The sequence below is a fragment of the Macaca mulatta genome, chromosome 19, assembly GCF_049350105.2.
Source record: "Macaca mulatta isolate MMU2019108-1 chromosome 19, T2T-MMU8v2.0, whole genome shotgun sequence".
In the NCBI taxonomy this organism is placed as follows: domain Eukaryota; kingdom Metazoa; phylum Chordata; class Mammalia; order Primates; family Cercopithecidae; genus Macaca; species Macaca mulatta.
Genome location: NC_133424.1, coordinates 7,579,929 through 7,601,564, shown reverse-complemented (window position 1 = coordinate 7,601,564; position 21,636 = coordinate 7,579,929). Strand labels below are relative to the sequence as shown.

The window sequence follows — 21,636 nt, the reverse complement described above, 5'->3', positions numbered from 1 at the left end:
GGCGTCTAGGTTCGTCCCACTAATGGTCTGGTCCCTCCGGCCACAGGGCGGATGAGAGGGCTTCGATCCAACCCAGGACGCGCCTCCGCCAAGGCCGGGTCCATTAGCTCCCGCACCGCATCCTGCCTTCCCTCCCCCAGTCTCCGCTGGGAAACTGAGGACGGGCTGTCCTTGGGGCGCCAGGCCCAGGCCCTTCCCCTGCTGCCTTCCAGTTAGCGCCTGCATCTGCCCATTTTCCAGTCCCATCCATGAAGGTTTAATCTGGTTTAATTCTCAGTACTGCCCCTGAGATTCCGCCTCTGCCCCTCCCCCTGACATCTGGGACATCTGGGCCGTGGAGAAGGGAAGTCTGTCACCTCTCCCATAAAAGTCTGTTCACACCTTGTAAATCCCTTTGAGGTGCTGGGATGAAAGAGAAGAGGAGGCACTAGGGATTCCCACCCCCATTCTCTCCGGCCTTTGGCGCTTTCTCTGTAGCTACAGAGAAGGCGGGGCGTCTTGCAGGGGGGCCCTTGGGGATACGTTCCCCTTACACAAGAGCACCCAGGCTCCCAGGACAGAGAGATACAGGTGAGCCCAGGAGAGCTTTGGGAGCCCACACTGGGACTGATGTCTCTGCTGGGACCTGGCCCCACCTGCTGGTGACTTCTGAGCTAGAAAATGTCTGATTGCAGTTGGGCAACTGAACCCAGTGAGTTTAGTGGCTCGTCTGAAATGGGGGCTCAGCCTAGCAAAGTTCTGAGTTCACCTCTGCTCAGAGACACAAATTGGAATTGGGGTTCAACCCAGGTCAGCACCACGGTGGGGATAGGGTCTCAAACTGAGGCCAGAGGCTTAACCAGAAGGATTAGAAACCCAGTAAGGGGTCAGGTCCAATCTGGAGTCAGGACTAGTCCAGATCGGTGGCCTAAACCAGAGATTAAGCCTCAGTGTGTGGTGTGGGGGACGAGGGGATGTCAGAATTTCAGGCTGAAGTTGGGACTCAACTTGCAGGGGGAGTTCACCTGGGGTCAGAGTTCAGCCCGGAGTCCGGTCTAGCCTGTAATCTGGGGATGGGGCTCCAATTGCCTCACTCTGGAATAAAAGGCTTAACCTAAGGCTGGGGTCTCAGCCTGAGGTCATAGGTCATCCTGGGGTCAAACTTTAACCAGAGGCCAGCTTTAGGCCTCTCTGTGGACCAGGAAGATTAGGAAAACAGGTCAGGCCTGAACAGATGCGTGTGTTTACCAAAAGCCTGAGCTCTGGCTGGGAGCCACATCCCTGAGGCAAGAAGAGGAAGTCCGTCCTTGGCGATACTGGGAAATGTAGTTTATTTAATGCCTTGTTGCCCTTGTCTGCTCCCACTGCATTCTGGGTAATGTAGTCCCGGACCGTTAAGACTCGGTGGAGAAATTCCGCTTCAAGGGCCGGATATCAGATCCATGACAATTGGTTAGATAAACTGCTCATTAAATCACATCCTGGACAATCTTTATAGCGATTGGTGAGAGTGAGCGCGGGGGTTAAGCGTTGTCGGCACTCCCATTCGGAACTGGTGCTGTCCATCGGGTGTCGTAAGTAGGCGGCCTTGCGGAGAGGCAATTGTTGATTGGCTGGCAGACTGGAAATTCCGAAGCACCGGGTCCCGCCGTGCGGCGATTGGCTCATCGGTGGGCGGGCTTGGGCGCCAGAGGCGGAGTCGGGGAGGCGGTGGCTCCAGAGATGGCAGTGAGCGAGAGGAGGGGGCTCGGCCGCGGGAGGTGGGGGCAGCGGCTACTTCTGCTGTTGCTGTTGGGCGGCTGCTCCGGGCGCATCCACCGGCTGGCGCTGACGGTGAGGCCCGCCGCGTGAGGGTCTGGGGTCGGGGGCGCAACTTTGTCTCGGAGAAGCCCCCTGGCTTGGAGTGGTCTCGTCCGCCCTCCCCCGCCCCCGACGCGGGATGGAGTGGTCCGGCGCCCCCCGTTTCCGGGCCCGGAGTGGTCTTGTCCCGGGATCCCCTTCCGTCCTCCGGATGGAGTTGCCGGGCCCGCATCGCTAGGGTCGGGCCCCTCCCTTCGGGGGCGTGGCTCCATCTCTTGGGGACTACACCCCCTCCCCCCCGGTTGGGTCTTAGTCCTTTAAATTCTTGGAATCACTTTTGGGACGCTAAAGACCCTGAAGCCGCACAGCGGGGTCTTGGGGGGGGGCTATAGAGTGGGGTCCTCGGGGCACTTAATGGGATTGGGGGGGTTCCGTTGAAATGTTGCTGGGAGCTCAACTGGAATCTAAAAGTTCTTCCGGAAGGTGGCCAGGCCCTCCGAGGTGAATAACTGTTCTCTGGGTTGTGCTTATCCCAGTGGGGGGACTTCCACGTGCCCCAGGATCTCTGTTCCTGGGTTCAGAAGAGAAGTCGGAGAATGCAGGACCACCCTTTCCCTGCAGGGAGGAAGTCCCTCTCAACTTTCTCTTGTCATCCTCCGGGCCTTTCCTAAACAGAGGGGTACCAGGAGGCCCTTCGGGGGATCCTCGTGCCAGACTCCTGGGGCTGGGCAGCGGTCTGAACTGCCTCTGCCTCGTTGGTCTCCGGCAGGGGGAGAAGCGAGCAGACATCCAGCTGAACAACTTCGGTTTCTACACCAACGGCTCCCTGGAGGTGGAGTTGAGCCTCCTGCGGCTGGGCCTCCGGGAGGCAGAAGAGAAGTCCCTGCTGGTGAGGGACCTTGAGGAGTTTGCTAAAGGAGAGCAGGATGCAATCCCCTGGTTCTGGGTTCCCAGCTCTGCCTCTACCCATGTAATCTTGTGCAAGTCCCGTGATCTCTCTGAGCCTGTTTCCTCATCTGTAACTGGGAATACTGATGTCTTAAACAGGATGTGCTAGGCACTTTTCTTAAGACGTGGGGGACAGGCAGGGCGCGGTGGCTCGGGCTTTGTAGTCCTAGCACTTTGGGAGGCCAAGGTGGGAGGATTGCCTGAGGCCAGGAGTTCAAGACCAGCCTGGGCAACACAGTGAGAACCCCCGTCTCTACAAAATTAGCCAGGCATGGTGAGGTGTGCCTGTAGTCCCAACCAGTCGGGAGGCTGAGGTGAGAGGATCGTTTGGACCCGGGAGTTCGAGGCTGCAGTGAGCTATGATCCTGCCACTGTATTCCAGCTTGAGAAACAGAATGAGGTCCACCCACCACCCCAACTCTGAAAAGAAAAAGAGAGAGTGTGTGGGATCTAGCACACATTAGGTGTTCAGTAAATGTGAGGTTAGGTTTCTATTGCTACTGAAAGGGATAGCTGGGAGTTCTCTACTGTCCCTCACACCCTCCCCTTTTTTTTCCATCCACCAGGTGGGGTTCAGTCTCAGCCGGGTTCGATCTGGCAGAGTTCACTCCTATTCAGTGAGTGGAGGGAATGGGGAAGATGGGAGAAGGGGCTGGAGGGAGGGGGTGGGGTCTGTCCTCTGCACCCGTAACCCAAAGGCCCCTGTTCTTTCTCAGAGGCAGGAGCAGGAAGAGCCCCTGGGTGGACAGGGAGGGAGACAGGGTGGAGCTGGGCCAGGGGAGGAGTAACCAAGACTCCCTCCTCCCCACCCGCCTAGACCCGGGATTTCCAGGACTGCCCTCTCCAGAAAAACAGTAGCAGCTTCCTGGTCCTGTTCCTCATCAACACCAAGGATCTGCAGTGAGTTGGGGACCGGGGGATCGTTCAGATCCTTCCTCTGCGTTTCCCTGTGTGATGCCCACAGGCACCTGGGCTGATCAGGTGGGATGAGAAGCAGAGAGAGAACACCACTTACTTTTTAGTTTTGCCTTCAAGTCTTCTGATTATTGGAAGGAAGGAGAGAGGGACTCAGAGGATGTTGGTGTCTCAGGGCAGAAGGCCCGGATACAGAGGGCTGTTGTGAGAAGGAATAACAATTGTTCGCACTTGTTGAGTGCTTCTGGTTTGCCAGGCCGTGTCCTGGAGCTTTAACACATTAACTCATCGATTCCTTATCCTGTGATCTGCTCTTCAGATGAGAAAACTGAGTCCCAGGAACTGGGATTTGGAGCCAGGCAGCTTGGGGCCAGGGTCTGACAAAACCATGTTGCTTTTCTGTAGACAAAATGCTTTATTTTTAAATAATATACTTAGGGCCGGGCAATGGCTCAGGCATGTAATCCCAGCACTTTGGGAGGCCAACGTAAACGGATTGCTTGGGCCCGGGAATTGTAGACCAGCCTGGGCAACATGGCAAAATGTTGTCTTTACCAACAAAAAATATACAGGAATTAGCCAGGCAGGGTGGTGCACGCCTGTAGTCCCAGCTACTCTGGAAGCTGAGGTGAGAGGATCGCCTGAGCTGGGGAGGTGGAGGTTGCAGTGAGCCAAGATTGCACTGCTGCACTCCAGCCTTGATGACAGATCAAGAGCCTGTCTATTATCATTATTACTATTATACAGTGGGGTTGGCCACAGTGGCTCATACCATTAATTCCAGTGCTTTGGGAGGCTGGCTGAGCCAGGAGAATCACTTGAAGCCAGGAAAACAAGACCAGCCTGGGCAACATAGGGAGACCCCGTCTCTATAGAAAATTTAAAAATTAGCCAAGCACGGTGGTGGTACGTGCCTGTGGTCCCATCTACTCCGGAGGCTGAGGTGGGAGAACTGCCTGATGCTAGGAATCTGAGGCTGCAGTGAGCTGCGACTGTACCACAGCGCTCCAGCCTGGGCGACAGAGCGAGACCCTGTCTCTAAAGAAAAGAGAAAAAGAGTAGATTGATGTCATGGGAAATGACAAATAATTGCTGGTGCAGGCAGCACAGGAAGGCGGTCGCCGCCTTGACCAGTGGGAACCAAAGGCTGAAACTCAGTGATAACTGACTCGGCTGGACCCCCGCCCCGCAAGAGGGTGCCAGAGGCCACTGAGTCCTTTGCCTGGGCTTGTGTGCCTGAGCCAGGTTCGGCCCCCCAGCCTCATGCCGCACCCCACCCTCCCCGCAGGGTCCAGGTGCGGAAGTATGGAGAGCAGAAGAAGTTGTTTATCTTTCCCGGGCTCCTCCCCGAAGCGCCCTCCGAACCAGGGCTCCCAAAGCCACAGGCCACAGTCCCCCGCAAGGTGGATGGCGGTGAGTCAGGCTGGCTGTGCCGGCAGGGGTGGATGGGCAGGTCCGCCCTGTGCACCCCCCCCATCCCATTTTCCTGCCGCCCCTCTATCCATCCATCTCTTGAAATCACTGCCTGGTCTCTTACAGGAGGGACCGCTGCAGCCAGCAAGCCCAAGTCCACACCCGCAGTGCCTCAGGTTTCAGGGAGGTGGGGCGGGAGGGAAGATGGCACACCCCAGGGCCCTGCGGGGACCCAGAGCCAGCTGATGGAGGGGCTCTGTCCCTTCAGGGTCCTAGCGGGAAGGACAAGGAGCTGGTGTTAGGCCTGAGCCACCTCAACAACTCCTATAACTTCAGTGTGAGTGTCTGCAGCGCCTGCGGCCCTACCGTCACCCCAGAGCACGGGACCCCCAGGCTGAGCCCTCCTGCGGCCCTACCATCACCCCAGAGCACAGAACCCCCAGGCTGATCCCTCCTGCGGCCCTACCGTCACCCCAGAGCACGGGACCCCCAGGCTGAGCCCTCCTGCAGCCCTACTGTGTCCCCAGAGCACGGGACCCCCAGGCTGAGCCCTCCTGCGGCCCTACCATCACCCCAGAGCACGGGACCCCCAGGCTGAGCCCTCCTGCGGCCCTACCATCACCCCAGAGCACGGGACCCCCAGGCTGAGCCCTCCTGCGGCCCTACTGTGTCTCCAGAGCATGGGACCCCCAGGCTGAGCCCTCCTGCAGCCCTACTGTGTCCCCAGAGCATGAGACCCCCAGGCTGAGCCCTCCTGCAGCCCTACTGTGTCCCCAGAGCACGGGACCCCCAGGCTGAGCCCTCCTGCAGCCCTACGGTCGTCCCAGAGCACAGGACCCCCAAGCTGACTGTCGCCCCAGACCACAGGACCCCCAGGCTGAGCCCTCCTCTCTCCCCCGCCCAGTTCCACGTGGTGGTCGGCTCTCAGGCGGAAGAAGGCCAGTACAGCCTGAACTTCCACAACTGCAACAATTCAGTGCCGGGAAAGGAGCATCCATTCGACATCACGGTGAGCGGAGGGGAGGACAGCAGGGCCAGGGAGCACCCACTGCGGGCCTGGAGCACCACACCCCACTTAGCTTCTCCCAGCTCTCCCGGATGCGGAGTAGGAGCTGTTATACCCATTTGGGAGATGGGGCCAACTGAGGCTCAGAGTGGATCAGTGGCCCAGTAGAAAGTGGGAGAGCAGGAGACCCCCACTCGCTGCTCTCCCAGGCCAGAGGTCAGGCTGTGCCGCTGCCACCGCCGCCCACCACTGTCCCCTGCCCAGGTGATGATCCGGGAGAAGAACCCCGATGGCTTCCTGTCGGCGGCGGAGATGCCCCTTTTCAAGCTGTACCTGGTCATGTCCGCCTGCTTCCTGGCCGCCGGCATCTTCTGGGTGTCCGTCCTCTGCAGGAACATGTAATGCCCCTGCCCCTGGGGGTCCCCCCTGTCCCTTCACCAGACCCCCATCCCTATGCCCTGCTGGTGCCCCCCACCCCATCTCTCCCTGACCCTCCCACCAGGTATAGCGTCTTCAAGATCCACTGGCTCATGGCGGCCTTGGCCTTCACCAAGAGCATCTCTCTCCTCTTCCACAGCGTGAGAGCCTTGCACCGGGGGGCAGCGGGGGGTGGGCCGGCAGGAAGAGACCATCTGGGCCATCCCCCAAATCTCTGCAGACCCGGGGCTTGTGGGAGGGCCATCCACCAGCTCTCCACGTGTCCACCCGTTTTACCAGTGTGGCCAGCCGCCCGTCCCCTCTGTCCGCCAGTCCTGCTGGGCAGCTCTGTCCGTCACTGTCCCTTGGTTCAGCTGTGACCGTCCGTCTCATTGATTGTCCAACCATTCACCCTTCCAACTGTGACCGTTCCCTCCATTTTTTCAGCCCCAATTACCAGTTTTGAGTCCCACCCACCGTCCTCATTATTCACCTTTCTGACCACCCATCTGATGGTGACGGTCTGTGTTCCTAATCCTGCCCCCACCACCACCACCAGCCTCCCACCCCTCCGTGTGCCTCACTGTCCGTCTGTCCGTCCACCCCCAGATCAACTACTACTTCATCAACAGCCAGGGCCACCCCATCGAAGGCCTTGCCGTCATGCACTACATCACCCGCCTGTGAGTGCGCCCGCTCTGCCTGGCAGCTGGGGGGAGGCGGGCAGGGGAGGGCGGGCCCCCCACCTCATCATCACACCGTCCCCTGCCCCCCCAGGCTGAAGGGTGCTCTTCTCTTCATCACCATCGCCCTGATCGGCTCAGGCTGGGCCTTCATCAAGTGCGTCCTGTCGGATAAGGAGAAGAAAGTCTTTGGGATCGTGATCTCCATGCAGGTGCAGATGGAGCGGCCTCCGGAGCAGGGTGGGGAGGGCTGCACAGGGCGGTGGGGGCAGAGGGGAGCGCGCCGGGCAGTGCCCACCCACCCCCGCCACCTGCGCAGGTCCTGGCCAACGTGGCCTACATCGTCATCGAGTCCCGCGAGGAGGGCGCCAGCGACTACGTGCTGTGGAAGGAGATTTTGTTCCTGGTGGATCTCATCTGCTGCGGCGCCATCCTGTTCCCCGTAGTCTGGTGAGGACCCTGCCCCCGGCTGAGGCCCTGCCCTGTGCACATGGGCGATGTCTGTGCTGACCGCACCCTGTGTCCTCCACTTGTCCCAGGTCCATCCGGCATCTCCAGGATGCGTCTGGCACAGACGGGAAGGGTGAGGCCCTGCACCTGTGGGCCCTCTGCTCATGGCCCTCTTCCTGCCCCAGGCCCTTCTTTCTGCCTCTTGGATGCCCTTCCTGGCCTCTCTGCCCAGCCCCCAGGCCTCTGCCTCCCTGGACGCCCCAGTCTGGCCTCTCTTCCCCCCCAGATGCCTCTATCTGGCCTCTCCGCCCCATTGGGGGGCCCTTCCCTCCTCTCTGATCTCCCCCTTCGGCCTTTCTGCCCCACCTAATGTCCCTCCAGACTTTCTGCTCCACCTAATGTCCCCTCTAGACTTTCTGCTCGTTGGACACTCCCTCAGATGTTCTGTTTGTCCCCTCTCCCAGCCCCCCCAGCCCCCAGCCCCCTTGCCTCCCTCCCACCTTCAGTCTCCCCTGACCCCCCTCTCTGTGCCCACCCTCAGTGGCGGTGAACCTGGCCAAGCTGAAGCTGTTCCGGCATTACTATGTCATGGTAGGAGCCCGCCTCGCTCACGGGGGGTTTAGGGCGATTACCGACCTGCTGCACGCCCACCCCAGCCCCTCGGCCGCTGCCCCATCCCGAGGCCCCCACCCAGACGCCCCAGCCCGTGGTCCATCAATCCAGCCCCACGCCTGCCCGCGCCCCTGCAGTCCTGGCCCCACGCCTGCCCGCACCCCTGCAGTCCTGGCCCCACGCCTGCCCGTGCCCCTGCAGTCCAGCCCCACGCCTGCTTGCACCCCTGCAGGTCATCTGCTATGTCTACTTCACCCGCATCATCGCCATCCTGCTGCAGGTGGCTGTCCCCTTTCAGTGGCAGTGGCTATACCAGGTGAGCCTGAGGCCCGGGTGGGACAGGAGGGCAGCCGCGGTGAGGGGGGCATGAGCCTGACACCCCCACTCTGTCCTGTCCCCCAGCTCTTGGTGGAAGGCTCCACCCTGGCCTTCTTCGTGCTCACGGGCTACAAGTTCCAGCCCACAGGGGACAACCCGTACCTGCAGCTGCCCCAGGAGGACGAGGAGGATGTTCAGATGGAGCAAGTGTGAGCGGGGCACCATGGCAGGGCTGGTGGCTCTAGGGGCGGAGTAGGGGGCGGGCAGCTCTCAGGGCAGGGTGGGCAGGGGGGAGGGACTGTAGCAGCCCTAGGGACAGTGTTAGGGCAGAGCCTGCTGTTGAGGAGGGATGGAGGGGAGATGGGGGCAGCCAGGGCAGCTGTGCAGGTGGAGACTGGACAGCTGTGGAGTGCCTAAGGCCAGGCTGAGCTGGGGGTGGGGTTAGGGCCGCTAGGGCGATACCCAGGGCTGCTCTGGGGGCGGGGTGGGCGGGGCCTAGGTAGTTGGGGGTAGAATGGGTGGGGCCTGGGCTACTGTGGGGGTGAGGTGGGTGGGGCCTGAGTGGTTCAGGGTAGGGTGGGCGGGGCCAGGGCTGCTGTGGCGGGGGCGGGGCCTAGGTGATTGGGGTAGAAGAGTAGGGCCTGGGCTGCCGTAGGGGGTGGGTGGGTGGCGCCTGCTGCCCTGCAGCGCTGGACGCCTCCTTGCTGTCTGCCCCCAGAATGACCGACTCTGGGTTCCGGGAAGGCCTCTCCAAAGTCAACAAAACAGCCAGCGGGCGGGAACTGTTATGATCACCTCCACATCTCAGACCAAAGGATCCTTCTCCCCCAGCATTTCTACTCCTGCCCTTCTTCCACAGCGTATGTGGGGAGGTGGAGGGGGTCCATGTGGACCAGGCGCCCAGCTCCCCGGGACCCCGGTTCCCGGACAAGCCCATTTGGAAGAAGAGTCCCTTCCTCCCCCCAAGTATTGGGCAGCCCTGTCCTCACTCCGGGACCACCCCTCCCTTCCAGCTATATGTACAATAATGACCAATCTGTTTGGCTACGCCGGTGTCTTGCCTTTTTGGGGGCTGGGGTCTACACGGAGGTTGTGTTTACAATGTAGAAACCTGTTTTCGCTGTGTGTGTGGGGCGCAGAGGGTCCGTGTCTTTGCACATTCAATAAATACTTATTTAGTAACAGCTGCATGCAGGGCCCAAAGCCAGGCGTTGGGACGGAGCAGTCTCCAAGACCCACCTGGTCCCAGCCCTTGAGGGGCTCCCAGTGCCCAGGGTGGGGGTCAGGCAGAGGGACATGTCACCTGGCAAGGCCATCACTGGACCATCAGCGCCGTGTCGGGGACTGCACCGGGCCCTGACCCAGCCGTGGGGGTCAGGAGAGGTCGGTAGAAACGTGGTGGAAGAGCTCATGCCCCGATGAGGGAACCGCAGGCATGAAAGCTGGGGGCGAGGGGAAAACGGGGATTTGAAGACACCCAAGTGGCTCAGGCTACAGAGGAAAAGAAGGAATAGGCCGGGTGTGGTGGCTTACGCCTGTAATCCCAGCACTTTGGGAGGCCAAGGCAGACAGATTGTTTGAGGTCAGGAGTTCGAGACCAGCCTGGTCAACATGATGAAACCCTGTCTCTACTAAAAATACAAAACTTAGCCGGGCCTGGTGGCAGGCGCCTGTAATTCCAGCTTACTCAGGAGCCTGAAATGGGAGAATCGCTTGAGCCAGGGAGGCAGAGGTTGCAATGAGCAGAGATCGCACCACTGCACTCCAGCCTGGGCAACAGAACAAGACTCCATCTTTTTTTTTTTTTTTTTTGAGACGGAGTCTCACTCTGTAGCCCAGGCTGGAGTGCAGTGGCCGGATCTCAGCTCACTGCAAGCTCCGCCTCCCGGGTTCACGCCATTCTCCGGCCTCAGCCTCCCAGGTAGCTGGGACTACAGGCGCCCGCCACCTCGCCCGGCTAGTTTTTTGTATTTCTTAGTAGAAACGGGGTTTCACCGTGTTAGCCAGGATGGTCTCGATCTCCTGACCTCGTGATCCACCCGTCTCGGCCTCCCAAAGTGCTGGGATTACAGGCTTGAGCCACCGCGCCCGGCCGACTCCATCTCAAAAACAATAATGATAGAAGCTAACCAGGCACAGTGACAAGTGCCTGTAGTAGTTCCAGCTACTCGGGAGGGCAATGCAGGAGTATCACTCAAGCCCAGGAGTTAAAGCCCAGCTGGGGCAACAAGCAAGACCCCATCTCAAGAAAAGAAAAAATAATATGAGGTAACACAGAGTGATTGCTATGCCACACTGTATATTAAGGCTTCTGTGGATTTTAATTTGTTAAAAAGCCTGTGAGGCACAGAGAGGATAAGAAACCTCCCTGAGGTCACACAGCTAATGAGTGAATGGGAGACTCTGGGCTCAAAGCCAGACACCGACTGTGTGCATTGCTGCTCTGTAGCTAGACTCCCTGGGACCAAACCTCTCAGCCTGTTAGCATTTGCTGTGTGACCCTGGATCACTGGCTTACCCTCTCTGTTTCCTCGCATATAACATGGGGCCTCCTAAGTGTTGAGTATCACATACAATAAGAGGTGTCTGGCTTGGCACAGCGCCCAGCTGCACAGCCTCGGCCTGACTTCTAGGGAACCAGCCCTGAATCTTGAGGGGCAACCGTGGAATTAGAGATCCACTTGTGCACACAGTTAAGGGTAGGCTCCCAAGATGGGTCTCCACCCCCGACTCACCTGCCCTTCAACTAGAGCACCCAGAATGCCTTTTGAAGCTCAGAGAAGCCTTCCTCGCTGGAGACCACAAGCATGGGACAGAGGCAGGGAACAGGGCTGGGGTGAAGGTTTCCTGTAAGCAGAAACAAATATAGCTGGGGCCCAGATGAATAAATAGCCCGGTCAGACAAAGAAGGAAGTGGGAGGCATTGCAGACTGGGGAAGTTACATGAACACGGCGGGGAAGGCTGGGATGGCCCCCAAGGCTGGAGGGGGCAGGAGGAGGGTGAGAGAAGCTGGCAGAGGCCTAAGGACAGGCAGGCACAAGGGGCTTCATCCAGGGGTCCACAGGAGCCATAGAGGAATTTAAAGCAGGGAGGAGCACGGCCAGAGAGACGGCATGTGCCTGCTGCGGTCAGCTGAGTCATACGTCCCCTCAAAGATGGGCACATCCAGCTGGCGTGGTGGCTCACACCTGTAATCCCAGCTCTTTGGGAGGCCTAGGCAGACGGATCACACGTCAGGAGTTTGAGACTAGCCTGGGCAACACGGTGAAACCCCATCTGTACTAAAAATACAAAAATTAGCTGGGCATGGTGGTGGGCACCTGTAATCCCAGCTACTCAGGAGGCTGAGGCAGGAGAACCACCTGAATCCAGGAGGCGGAGGTTGTGGTGAGCTGAAATCGCACCACTGCACTCCAGCCTGGGTGACAGAGTGAGAGACCTGTCTCAAAAAAAAAAAAAAGATGTGCATGTCCAAATCCCCAAGGCCTGTGGATATATGTTCTATCACACAGCAAAAGGGACTTTGTGCGTGGGATTAAGGCTATTAAAATGTGTGTGTGTGTGTGCAGGGTGGGGGGGTATCTCGGATTATCTGGATATGCCCAATATCATCACAAGGGTCTTTATAAGAGGGAGGTGGAGGCCGGGCATGGTGGCTTATGCCTGTAATCCCAGCATTTTGGGAAGCCAAGGATCACCTGAGGTCGTGAGTTTGAAACCAGGCTGGCCAACATGGTGAAACCCTGTCTCTACTAAAAATACAAAATATTAGCTGGGCATGGTGGTACACGCCTGTAATCCCAGCTACTTGGGAGGCTGAGGCAGGATAATCGCTTGAACCTGGGAGGCGGAGGTTGCAGTGAGCGAGATCACGCCATTGTACTCCAGCCTGGGCAACAAGAGTGAAACTCTGTCTCAAAAAATAAAAAATAAAAAAAATAAGAGCCAGGTGGGAGGGTCAGAGTTAGAGAAGGAGACACAGTGACAGAGGCAGAGGCTGCAGTGATTGCAAGGAAGGGGCCACAAGCCAAGGAATGTAGGCGGTTGCTAGACGCTGAAAAAGGCAAGGAAATGGGTTCACCTGTTTCCTCCAGAAAGGAACGCAGTCCTGTTGACACCTTGATTTTAGACGTCTGACCTCCAGAACTGTAAGAAAATAAACATGTTGTTTTAAGCCACCGAGCTTGCAGTCATCTTTTGCTGCAGCAGTTAAGAACTCACACAGTTTAAGAGCACGCTCTCTATACAGCCCAGCTGTCTGAGTTCAGATTCCGACACTTACCAGCCGCAGGATCTCGGGCAAGCGGCCGAAGCCTCTGTTTCTTCATCTGTAAAATGGGGCAATGATAGTACCTACAGCATGTGGTGTAAACAAGGGTTAAAATACGTGAAATAGACAAGTTGCCACCACGCACATCTCATAGGCGTTTGTGAACATGAGTGTGCATTCCTGTGTTATACATCATGATTGGTCAAAGGAATACAAAGGTAGGGTTTTTGTTGTTGTTTGAGACACAGTCTTGCCCTGTCACCCAGGTTAGAGTGCAATAGTGTGATCTCAGCTCACTGCAACCTCCACCTCCTGGGTTCAATTAATTCTCCTGACTCAGCCTCCCTAGTAGCTGGGATTACAGGCATGTGCCACCATGCCTGGCTAATTTTGTATTTGTAGTAGAGATGGGGTTTCACCATGTTGGTCAGGTTGGTCTCAAAATCCTGGCCACAAGCGATCCACCCATCTTGGCCTCCCAAAGTGCCAGAATTATAGGCATGAGCCACCATGCCCGGCCCAAAGGTGGATTTTAGAAAGGAAGGAGTCGCCAAGCCAGGCATGGTGACGTGCACCTTGTCCCAGCTACTCAGGAGGCTGAGGCGGGAGGATTGCTTCAACCCAGGAGTTTGAGGCCAGAGTGGGCTATGATTGCACCACTCCAGCCTGAGTGACAGGGCCAGACCCTGTTTTGAAAAGAATAAAATATGGCTGGGCGCGGTGGCTCACGCCTGTAATCCCAACACTTTGGGAGGCCCAGGTGGGCAGATCATTTGAGGTCAGGAGTTCAAGACCAGCCAGCCTGGCCAACATAGTGAAACCCCATCCCTACCAAAAATACAAAAAATGAGCCAGGCGTGGTGGCTGGTGCCTGTAATCCCAGCTACTCAAGAGGCTGAGGCAGCAGAATTGCTTGAACCAGGGAGGTGGAGGTTGCAGTGAGCCGAGATCGCGCCATTGCACTCCAGCCTGGGCGACAGAGCGAGACTCCGTCTCACCAAAAATAAATAAATAAATAAATAAAATAAAATAAAATAAAAGTAAAGAGTCTCTAGCTGCTTCAGAGTAAATGGGCTGGTAGGGAGGAAGCTGGGGCAGAGGTCCTCACCTCTGCAGAGATCACAGGTGTGGAGAGGGAGGATGAACTGGGAGATTCCAGGCAGAGGCTTGGCCAGCAGGTAAATTCTGGGAATGAGAAGAAGTGAGGAGTCCATCTTGGAAGCCTGGTGGGACCATCACCCAAGCAAGGCTGGGGTAGAAGACGCGGGTGTTAGCAAAAATAAAAATACAGTTCTTCAGGAGTTCAAGACCAGCCTGGCCAACATGGTGAAACCCCGTCTCTACTAAAAATACAAAAATTAGCCGGGTGTGGTGGCAGGTGCCTGTAATCTCAGCTACTTGAGAGGCTGAGGCAGGAGAATTGCTAGAACCCGGGCGGCAGAGGTTGCAGCGAGCCAAGATCGCGCAATTACACTCCTGCCCCGACCAACGACAGCAAGACTCTGTCTCAAAAAAAAAAAAAAAAAAAAAAAAAAACCAATTCAAGTGTACTGAGCGCTCAGTACGTGCAGGGCACTGGGCTATGGTTTGTTTCCCGGGTGCCACTCGGGACTTTCATTCCAAGACTAGAAAGGAGGCTCTAGGCTGTGGATCTCCAGTTGACAGATTAGGAACCAAGGCTGGGAGGAGGGGCTGGACCTTCCCAGGGGCCCTGCAGAGCTGGAATCAAAACCCACTGCTGTCCATTTTCCCAGGGCTGGAGTCCATAGGGCCCCAGCTAGTTTCTGCTGAGTACAAGAGCGAGAGGAGGGAAAGAGCCATTGTTGCCAGGCAGATAGATTGATTCAGCCAGGTCAAGGTTAATTTGAATTAATCAGTAATAGAGTGGGAGAAGGGGATGGCCTGGCTGTGGGTCCTGGAGAAAAATTCTAGAAAAGCAGTCACCTCAACCTGGAATTAGACGGTGGGATAGGGGGTTTCCCAGCTGCTCCCAGGCCTTGTTGCCCCTTTGTTGGGGGAAGGGGAGCGATGGGGTATAGTGGGCAGTAAGTGAACTCAGGCAGGTGTGAGGCGGGGGCACCTGGGTCCGCCACCCAGAAATCATTCCCACTTCCTTCTTCCCATTTTCCTTCTTTCTTCTTTGTCTTTCCTTTTTTTTTTTTGGAGACAGAGTCTTGCTCTGTCATCCAGGCTGGGGGGCAGTGGTGCAGTCATAACTCACTACAACCTCTAACTCCTCCTGCCTCAGCCTCCTGAGGAGCTGGGACTGCAGGCACGCCAACATGCCCCGCTAATTTTTTTTTTTTTTTCAATTGTAGAGACGAAGTCTCACTATATGTCTCAGGCTGGTCTCGAACTCCTGGGCTCAAATGATGCTCTCACCTCAGCCTCCCGAAAGTGCTGGATTACAAGCATGAGTCACCGTACCCCGGCCCCTTCTCATTTTCCCCTTGCACCCCGGCGAGAATTGCCAAACAGAATACGGGACGCTCAGTTACATTTGAATTTCAGATAAATAACAAACACTTTTTCAGTATATGTAGCTTCCAGATAACCCATGAATGTTTAGCTCGGGTGGCCGAACTCCCCTCCTGGATTCCCGGAATGCTGGGCTGGGTGGACATGCAAATGGAAAGTACCCCAATGCACACCCAGACCTCCTTCTCTCCCTCCCCTGCGGGCTCATCTTTGTGCACTATCCCCCTATCAAACTCTGGACACAAATGCACGTCTCCCAGAAAAAGTCACGAGGTTCTGAAGAATTCCCCATCTCATCTCCCTCCCTCCCTCCCAGCAGGCTGCCATCCGCTCCAGCCTCCAACCCCCTCACTTCTCATCCTGCCCCTCCCCTCTGGTCACTTCTTGGAGGTCAGGGTAGGGCCAGACCCTTCCCAGGTTCAAGTGATCCTCCGGGCTCAGACTCCCGAGTAGCTGGGATTACAGGCACCTGCCATCATGCCCAGCTAATTTTTTGTTGTTGTTGTTTGTTTGTTTGTTTTGAGACAGAGTGTCGCTCTTGTCGCCCAGGATGGAGTGCAGTGGCATGATCTCCGCTCACTGCAACCTCTACCTTCCAGGTTCAAGTGATTCTCCTGTCTCAGCCTCTCCAATAGCTGGGATTACAGGTGCCCGCCACCATGCCTGGTTAGTTTTTGTATTTTTAGTAGAGATGAGGTTTCACCATGTTGCCCAGGCTGGTCTTGAACTCCTGACCTCAGGTGATCCATCCGCCTTGGCCTCCCAAAATGCTGGGATGACAGGCGTAAGCCACCGTGCCTAGCCAGCTAATTTTTGTATTTTTTAGTAGAAACAGGGTTTCACCATGTTGGCCAGGCTGGTCTCGAACCCCTGACCTCCAGTGATCCCCCAGCCTCAGCCTCCCAAAGTGCTGGCATTACAGGCATGAACCACCACATCTGCCCCTCTGAGCCTGGTGGCTTCTAGGCATCCTGGCTTCTTTGTCACAACTACCAGAACTATCTTCAGTCCCATTGTTTAGTTGGATTAACCGAGGCTCAGAGAAAAGAGGAACCCAGGTTTGCCGCTAGACAGAAGCCAGACAGGAATTCCTTCTCAAGGTTGTCAAACCACAAGGCCAAATGCTTGAGTCTAGAATGAAACCAGGAAACGGGGTGGCTTGAGGAGAAAGTGGGGGATAGAAGATGGAATGGGGCAATTGGAAGATCCAGTGTCTTTCTTTTTTTATTATTTTTTTATTTTTTATTTTTTGGCAACAGGGGCTCTCTCTTTCACCCAGGCTGGAGCGCATTGGTGCAATCTCAGCTCACTGCAACCTCTACCTCCTGGGTTCAAAAGATTCTCCTGCCTCAGCCTCCCGAGTACCTGGGATTACAGGCACCCACCACCATGCCCAGCTACTTTTTGTATTTTTAGTAAAGATGGGGTTTCGCCATGTTGGCCAGCCTGGTCTCCAACTCCTGGCCTCAGGTGATCTGCCTGCCTCGGCCTCCCAAAGTGCTGGGATGACAGGCGTGAGCCACTGCGCCTGGCAAGCGGATGCAGTTTCAAAAGCTGAACCCCAATTCTGGAGAGCAAGCAGGTGTTTTCATACTCTCTCCTCCTCCTCCTCCTCCTCTTCCAAAGAGTGTGTTGCAATCAGTGCAGACAGACGCCAGGTTTGTTCTCATGCTCCACGCCTCCCCCTACCCCTGGCACGGAAAGGAACGTGGTTTACAGGAAATCAGAGAAAACTCCCCATTAACCCCTTCAATGAGGTTTCAGAAACCGCCTCTCTAGGGATAAGGGGGCCCTACCCACAGACCCTTCTCCTGCCTTCACCATCCACCTCCTATGCCTGGACAGCAATGCTGCTGACCATCAGAGGAATGCCAGTTAAGATGACACCGGCCACCGGGATGTGGTGGCTCACACCTATAATCCCAGCGCTCTGGGAGGCCAAGGCGGGTGGATCACCTGAGGTCAGGAGTCTGAGACCAGCCTGGCCAACACGGCGAAACCCTGTCTCTACTAAAAATACAAAATAAATAAATAAATACATAAATTAGCCAGGTGTGGTGGCACATGCCTGTGATCCCAGCTCTTTGGGAGGCTGAGGCAGGAGAATCGTTTGAACCTGGGAAGCAGAGGTTGCAGTGAGCCGAGATGGTGCCACCGCACTCCAGCCTGGGCGACAGAGCAAGACTCCATCTCAAAAGAAACAAACAAACAAACATGACACCAGGGTACCAGTTGTCACCCACAAGGCTGGCAAAAATCCTCAAGTTTGCCCCTGTGATGAGGCAGTGGGAGAAACTGACAGTTCTTTTCATGCACGGCCCGCAAGTGTGTAAATCAATACAACTTCTGTGCACGGGAATTTGGCAATATCTAGCAAGATTACCAATGCATTCAGAGATTGACCCAACGTATTTCCTTTCATTGCAACAACAACTCTATGAAGTAGGTGGTAAGTGTATCCTTTTCCATGAACAAACTGAGGATCAGGCGGTAATCAGTAGCTTGCCCAAAGATTACAGCTAGTTTCAGAGCTAGAAAATAATGCAGCTTCAAGCTTATTCACTGCAGAGAGCCTGGTGTGAAGCCGCAGATGTCCGTCTGTCCATCAATAAGAGGCTGGTGGCTGGATACAGCGGCTCACGCCTGTAATTCCAACACTTTGGGAGGCCGAGGTGGGTGGATCACTTGAAGTCAGGAGTTCGAGACCAGCCTGGCCAACATGGTGAAACCCCGTGTCCACTAAAAATACAAAAATTGTCGGACGGGGTGGTGCGCACCTGTAGTTTCAGCCACTCCGGAGGCTGAGGCAGGAGAATTATTTGAACCCGGGAGGTGGCAGGTGCAATGAGCTGAGATAGCGCCACTACCCTCCAGCCTACTCTGTCTAAAACAACCCCTCAAAAACAAATGAAATATCCCCCAACAAATAGCAGGCTGGTTACTTTCCCACAATATAACAAGAGGCCTGTAACCTGTAAGAATGAGGAAGTTCTTTGTGCACTGAGGTGAAATAGCCTCTGAAGTATATTGTTCGTGAAAAAAACAAAGCAAAATGAAACTCAAGATTTAACTGAAGAGACCGGGAAGAATAATATGTAATATGTGCTGTCCACAGGGCATGGTGGTTCACACCAGCACTTTGTGAGGCTGCTACGGGAGGATCACTTGAGCCCAAGAGTTCAAGACTGGACTGGGCAACATCGTGGGACCCCCATCTCCACAAAAATAAAAAAATTATCCAGGCATGGAGTCTCGGCTACTCAGAAGGTTGAGTCAGGATGATCACTTGACCCCAGGAGGTTGAGGCTGCAGCAAGCTGTGATTGCACCACTGCAATTTAGCCTGAGTGACAGAATGAGAAAAAAATTTAAAAAGGAAAAAACAAAAAGAATATGCTGTCAACAGGGGTGGGAGGAAGACTGCCTTTCCCTCTATACACATTTCTACCTTTTAGATGTTGATCAATATGAATATATTATACACACAGACACACACACACACACACACACACAATACAATTTAATATCTGAAGAGGATGTTGACATAAGACAGGTACAAAAGCTCTAGAAATGAGGACTTTCCTCAGTGATGACTTTTCTCACCACCAAAGTCACTCAGGCATCCTGACAAGGGTAAGTGAGGGGAGCTTCCTTGGAAAATAAGCTTACCTGGATAGTGAACTCCTACACATACCTCAAAGCCCATCTGAAATGTCCCCTCCTACAGGAAGTTTTCCCTGACCCTCCAAGAAGCAGAGCTCTGTTTCACTGGGGAAAACATTTCTTCTTCTTCTTCTTTCCCCCACCCCCCCGCTCTGCACATGAGCTAGAAAACATTTCATGAGACTGGGAGTTTCTGTGCTGGGCTCTGTCCCTCCCCCATCCTACTTCCCCTCCCTCAGCATGGAAGCCTCTAGAAGTGGGGCTCTAACTCCCAGCCTACAGAGAGATTCCTAGGAAGGGTTCAACTGATAAACGCATGGCCAAAAGTGAACTGGGGATGAGGTCCAAGACATCCGCGGGGGACGGTTCTCCAGACATTAGTGTTCTTCCACTACAAAGTGGGCCCGACAGAGAAAGGTCTGTGTTCACCAGCTGGCCCTGACCCTGGGAGAGTCCAGGGCAGGGTGCAGCTACATTCATGCTGCTGAGGAACATGCCCTCAGGTTACTCACCCCACGGACATGTTGGCCCCAGGGACTGAAAAACTTAGGAAATGGTATTGAGAAATCTGGGGCAGCTCCCGAAAGGGGAGAGGCCATGGGGAGAAGGGGGGACTGAGGAGGCGGGGGAAAGGCAGGAGCTGGATAAAAAGCCAACTCCAGCAGTCACTGCTCACTCCTCCCCATCCTCTCCCTCTGTCCCTCTGTCCCTCTGACCCTGCACTGTCCCAGCACCATGGGACTCACCTCAGGTCCCAGCCTGCTGCTCCTGCTACTAATCCACCTCCCCCTGGCTCTGGGGACTCCCATGTGAGTGGTTACGACTCTACACAGAAACAAGGCTGCTTCTGGGGTGGAATCCGCCATTTGGGGGTCCAGGTCCCTGTAGAATTCAGGGTGCATTTGGGTGTTTGTGGATTCCGGGGTTAGCAGGTTGGGAATGTTTGTATAAATTTGTGCTGCCTGTGACTTTGGGTGTTCACGGGTTGGGTGTTTGTGGAATCCAGGTATTGTGGAATTGGAATTTGGGATGTTTCTGGAATTGAGGTCATCTGTTGGTTTAGGGTGTATGTGGTGTTCAGTGATGGTGTGGTTGGGGTGACTTGGAGACTCAGAGGTTTGGACTTTGCAAGATTTGGGAGTTTGCAGCTTGGGGACTTAGAAGTTTCAGTGTGGGTTTAAAGATTGGCTACTTTGGGTTCATGTATGGTTGGGGCATTTGGAATTGGTTGTATTTATTAGGACCGGGGTGTTGGAGGTTTAGGCTGGGTTTGGGGTGCTCTAAGATTTGAGGTTTAGAGGTTTGGGTGTATGTGGGTTTGGGTATGTAGAGTTTAGGCTGTCTGGGGTTTGAGTGTTAACGTATTTGGTGTGTTTAGAGATGTAGAGGTTTAGGGTTTGGGGCATGTGTGGATTTAGGGGATTGTGGGTCTGGAAGTCCAGAGACTTGGAGGAGTTGCTGACGCTGGTTTGGAGCTTCAGGGGTTGGTGGGATGCATGGCCCCTCGTTGCCCAGGCTTTCAAAGGCCAGGCCTAGCTGGCTGAGAGTGGGAGTCATGGTGGCTGCTGTCCTGCCCATGTGGTTGAGACAGTGGCAGTGCCCAGAGAAGAATTCAGATCCAGATATTGGCACTGGCAGTGCGCCAGCAGTCCCTGGATCCTCTCCAGGACCAGGGGCTGGGGCACACAGCGTGCCAGGTGCTGACTCCAGTGAGGACTGGCATCTCACACCCCGGGAATGACAGCCCCGCTCGCGTGCCCCACTCCGACAGGTACTCTATGATCACCCCCAACGTCTTGCGGCTGGAGAGTGAGGAGACCGTGGTGCTGGAGGCCCACGACGCGAATGGGGATGTTCCGGTCACTGTCACTGTCCACGACTTCCCAGGCAAAAAACTGGTGCTGTCCAGTGAGAAGACCGTACTGACCCCTGCCACCAGCCACATGGGCAGCGTCACCATCAGGGTGGGTGCAGACTGGTGCAGGACCCTGCTGACACCCACAGCCACGCCCACTCTCCCTCCTTCTGAGCCCTCCCCTTCTGTCTTCTCCCTTTCTTTATTTTTATTTATTTATTTATTTTTGAGGCAGAGTCTCACTCTGTCACCCAGGCTGGAGTGCAGTGGCGCGATCTCGGCTCACTGCAAGCTCTGCCTCCCGGGTTCATGCTATTCTCCTGCCTCAGCCTCCCGAGTAGCTGGGACTACAGGCGCCTGCCTCTACGCCCGGCTAATTGTTTTGTATTTTTAGTGGAGACGGGGTTTTACCGTGTTAGCCAGGATGGTCTCGATCTTCTGACCTCGTGATCCGCCCGCCTCGGTCTCCCAAAGTGCTGGGATTACGGGCGTGAGCCCCCCACGCCCGGCACCTGTCTTCTCCCTTTCTAAGCCCTGCCCTTCCCTGAGTTTCCACTCCTTTTGAGGCTCCGTCCCTTCTAAGCGCCTCCCTTCTCTGAGTCCCTCCCCTTCTGTCTCCTCCCCTGCTAAGCCCTTCCGTTCCCTGAGTCTCCACCTTTTTTGAGACTCCTTCCTTTCTAAGCCCTGCCCTTCCCTGAGACTCCACCCCTTCGGAGGCGCCTCTCCTTCTAAGCCCCACCCTTTTCTGAGACCCCACCCCTTATGAGTCTCCTCCCCTTCTAAGCCCCACCCTTTTCTGAGACCCCACCCCTTCTGAGTCTCCTCCCCT

General features: G+C 55.8%; 3 protein-coding genes across 35 annotated transcripts in view; 2 read left to right on the top strand and 1 right to left on the bottom strand.

Annotated features, from left to right (window-relative positions):
- Positions 1–1,697: 1,697 nt before the first annotated feature.
- Positions 1,698–9,588, top strand: GPR108 (G protein-coupled receptor 108). Of its 15 annotated transcripts, none has more exons than XM_077979654.1 (18): positions 1,698–1,812; positions 2,549–2,668; positions 3,294–3,344; positions 3,545–3,627; positions 4,931–5,055; positions 5,182–5,231; positions 5,324–5,392; positions 5,960–6,064; positions 6,326–6,459; positions 6,564–6,639; positions 7,088–7,161; positions 7,256–7,373; positions 7,481–7,611; positions 7,701–7,744; positions 8,153–8,202; positions 8,504–8,539; positions 8,626–8,750; positions 9,260–9,588. In XM_077979654.1, exons 1-18 carry the CDS (start codon positions 1,702–1,704, stop codon positions 9,330–9,332), a joined length of 1,575 nt encoding a protein of 524 aa, XP_077835780.1. In that variant the 5' UTR covers positions 1,698–1,701; the 3' UTR covers positions 9,333–9,588. The 15 variants fall into 15 exon arrangements, with proteins under 15 accessions (XP_077835780.1, XP_077835782.1, XP_077835779.1 ...); XM_077979656.1 differs by having other exon boundaries at positions 8,456–8,539; positions 8,683–8,750; XM_077979653.1 differs by having other exon boundaries at positions 8,456–8,539; positions 9,401–9,588.
- Positions 8,647–21,356, bottom strand: LOC106994621 (uncharacterized). 13 transcript variants are annotated; one of them, XR_013409645.1, is made up of 7 exons: positions 21,219–21,354; positions 13,921–14,061; positions 12,825–12,895; positions 12,624–12,688; positions 11,277–11,388; positions 9,845–9,983; positions 8,647–8,782 (listed from the first exon to the last, which is right to left on the bottom strand). XR_013409645.1 is itself a non-coding variant. In XM_077979678.1 (6 exons), exons 2-5 carry the CDS (start codon positions 14,024–14,026, stop codon positions 11,288–11,290), a joined length of 318 nt encoding a protein of 105 aa, XP_077835804.1. In that variant the 5' UTR covers positions 14,027–14,061; positions 21,219–21,336; the 3' UTR covers positions 9,615–9,983; positions 11,277–11,287. The 13 variants fall into 13 exon arrangements, 7 of the variants coding, with proteins under 7 accessions (XP_077835804.1, XP_077835802.1, XP_077835807.1 ...); XR_013409643.1 differs by lacking the exon at positions 21,219–21,354 and adding an exon at positions 18,984–19,102; XR_013409644.1 differs by lacking the exon at positions 21,219–21,354 and adding an exon at positions 18,984–19,102 and having other exon boundaries at positions 12,825–12,870.
- Positions 19,453–21,636, top strand: part of C3 (complement C3) — a 41,266-nt gene continuing 39,082 nt past the window's right edge. For 5 of the 7 annotated variants that reach the window (XR_013409635.1, XM_077979622.1, XM_077979621.1 and 2 more), the window contains exons 1-2: positions 19,459–19,761; positions 20,724–20,916. Coding sequence is in view for 5 of the 7 variants with exons in the window: in XM_077979622.1 (XP_077835748.1) it covers positions 19,688–19,761; positions 20,724–20,916 (267 nt within the window). In the remaining 2 variants the exon portion in view is untranslated. Of the gene's footprint in view, positions 19,762–20,723; positions 20,995–21,636 lie in introns of all 7 variants that reach the window. The other 2 variants (XM_015122636.3, XM_077979624.1) reach the window with 2 other exon arrangements.

Bases quoted from the DNA above. Each gene is read 5' to 3' on its own strand.
- GPR108 (XM_077979652.1), top strand. From the start codon at position 1,702: ATGGCAGTGAGCGAGAGGAGGGGGCTCGGCCGCGGGAGGTGGGGGCAG. The intron at 2,669-3,293 runs GTGAGGGACCTT...TCCATCCACCAG, and splicing joins CAGAAGAGAAGTCCCTGCTG to GTGGGGTTCAGTCTCAGCCG. The intron at 5,393-5,959 runs GTGAGTGTCTGC...TCCCCCGCCCAG, and splicing joins ACAACTCCTATAACTTCAGT to TTCCACGTGGTGGTCGGCTC.
- LOC106994621 (XM_077979675.1), bottom strand. The intron at 12,689-12,824 runs GTAAGTGTCGGA...ATTTTCTTACAG, and splicing joins TGCCCGAGATCCTGCGGCTG to TTCTGGAGGTCAGACGTCTA. The intron at 11,389-12,623 runs GTGAACCCATTT...TTCTGCTTACAG, and splicing joins TTCCTTTCTGGAGGAAACAG to GAAACCTTCACCCCAGCCCT.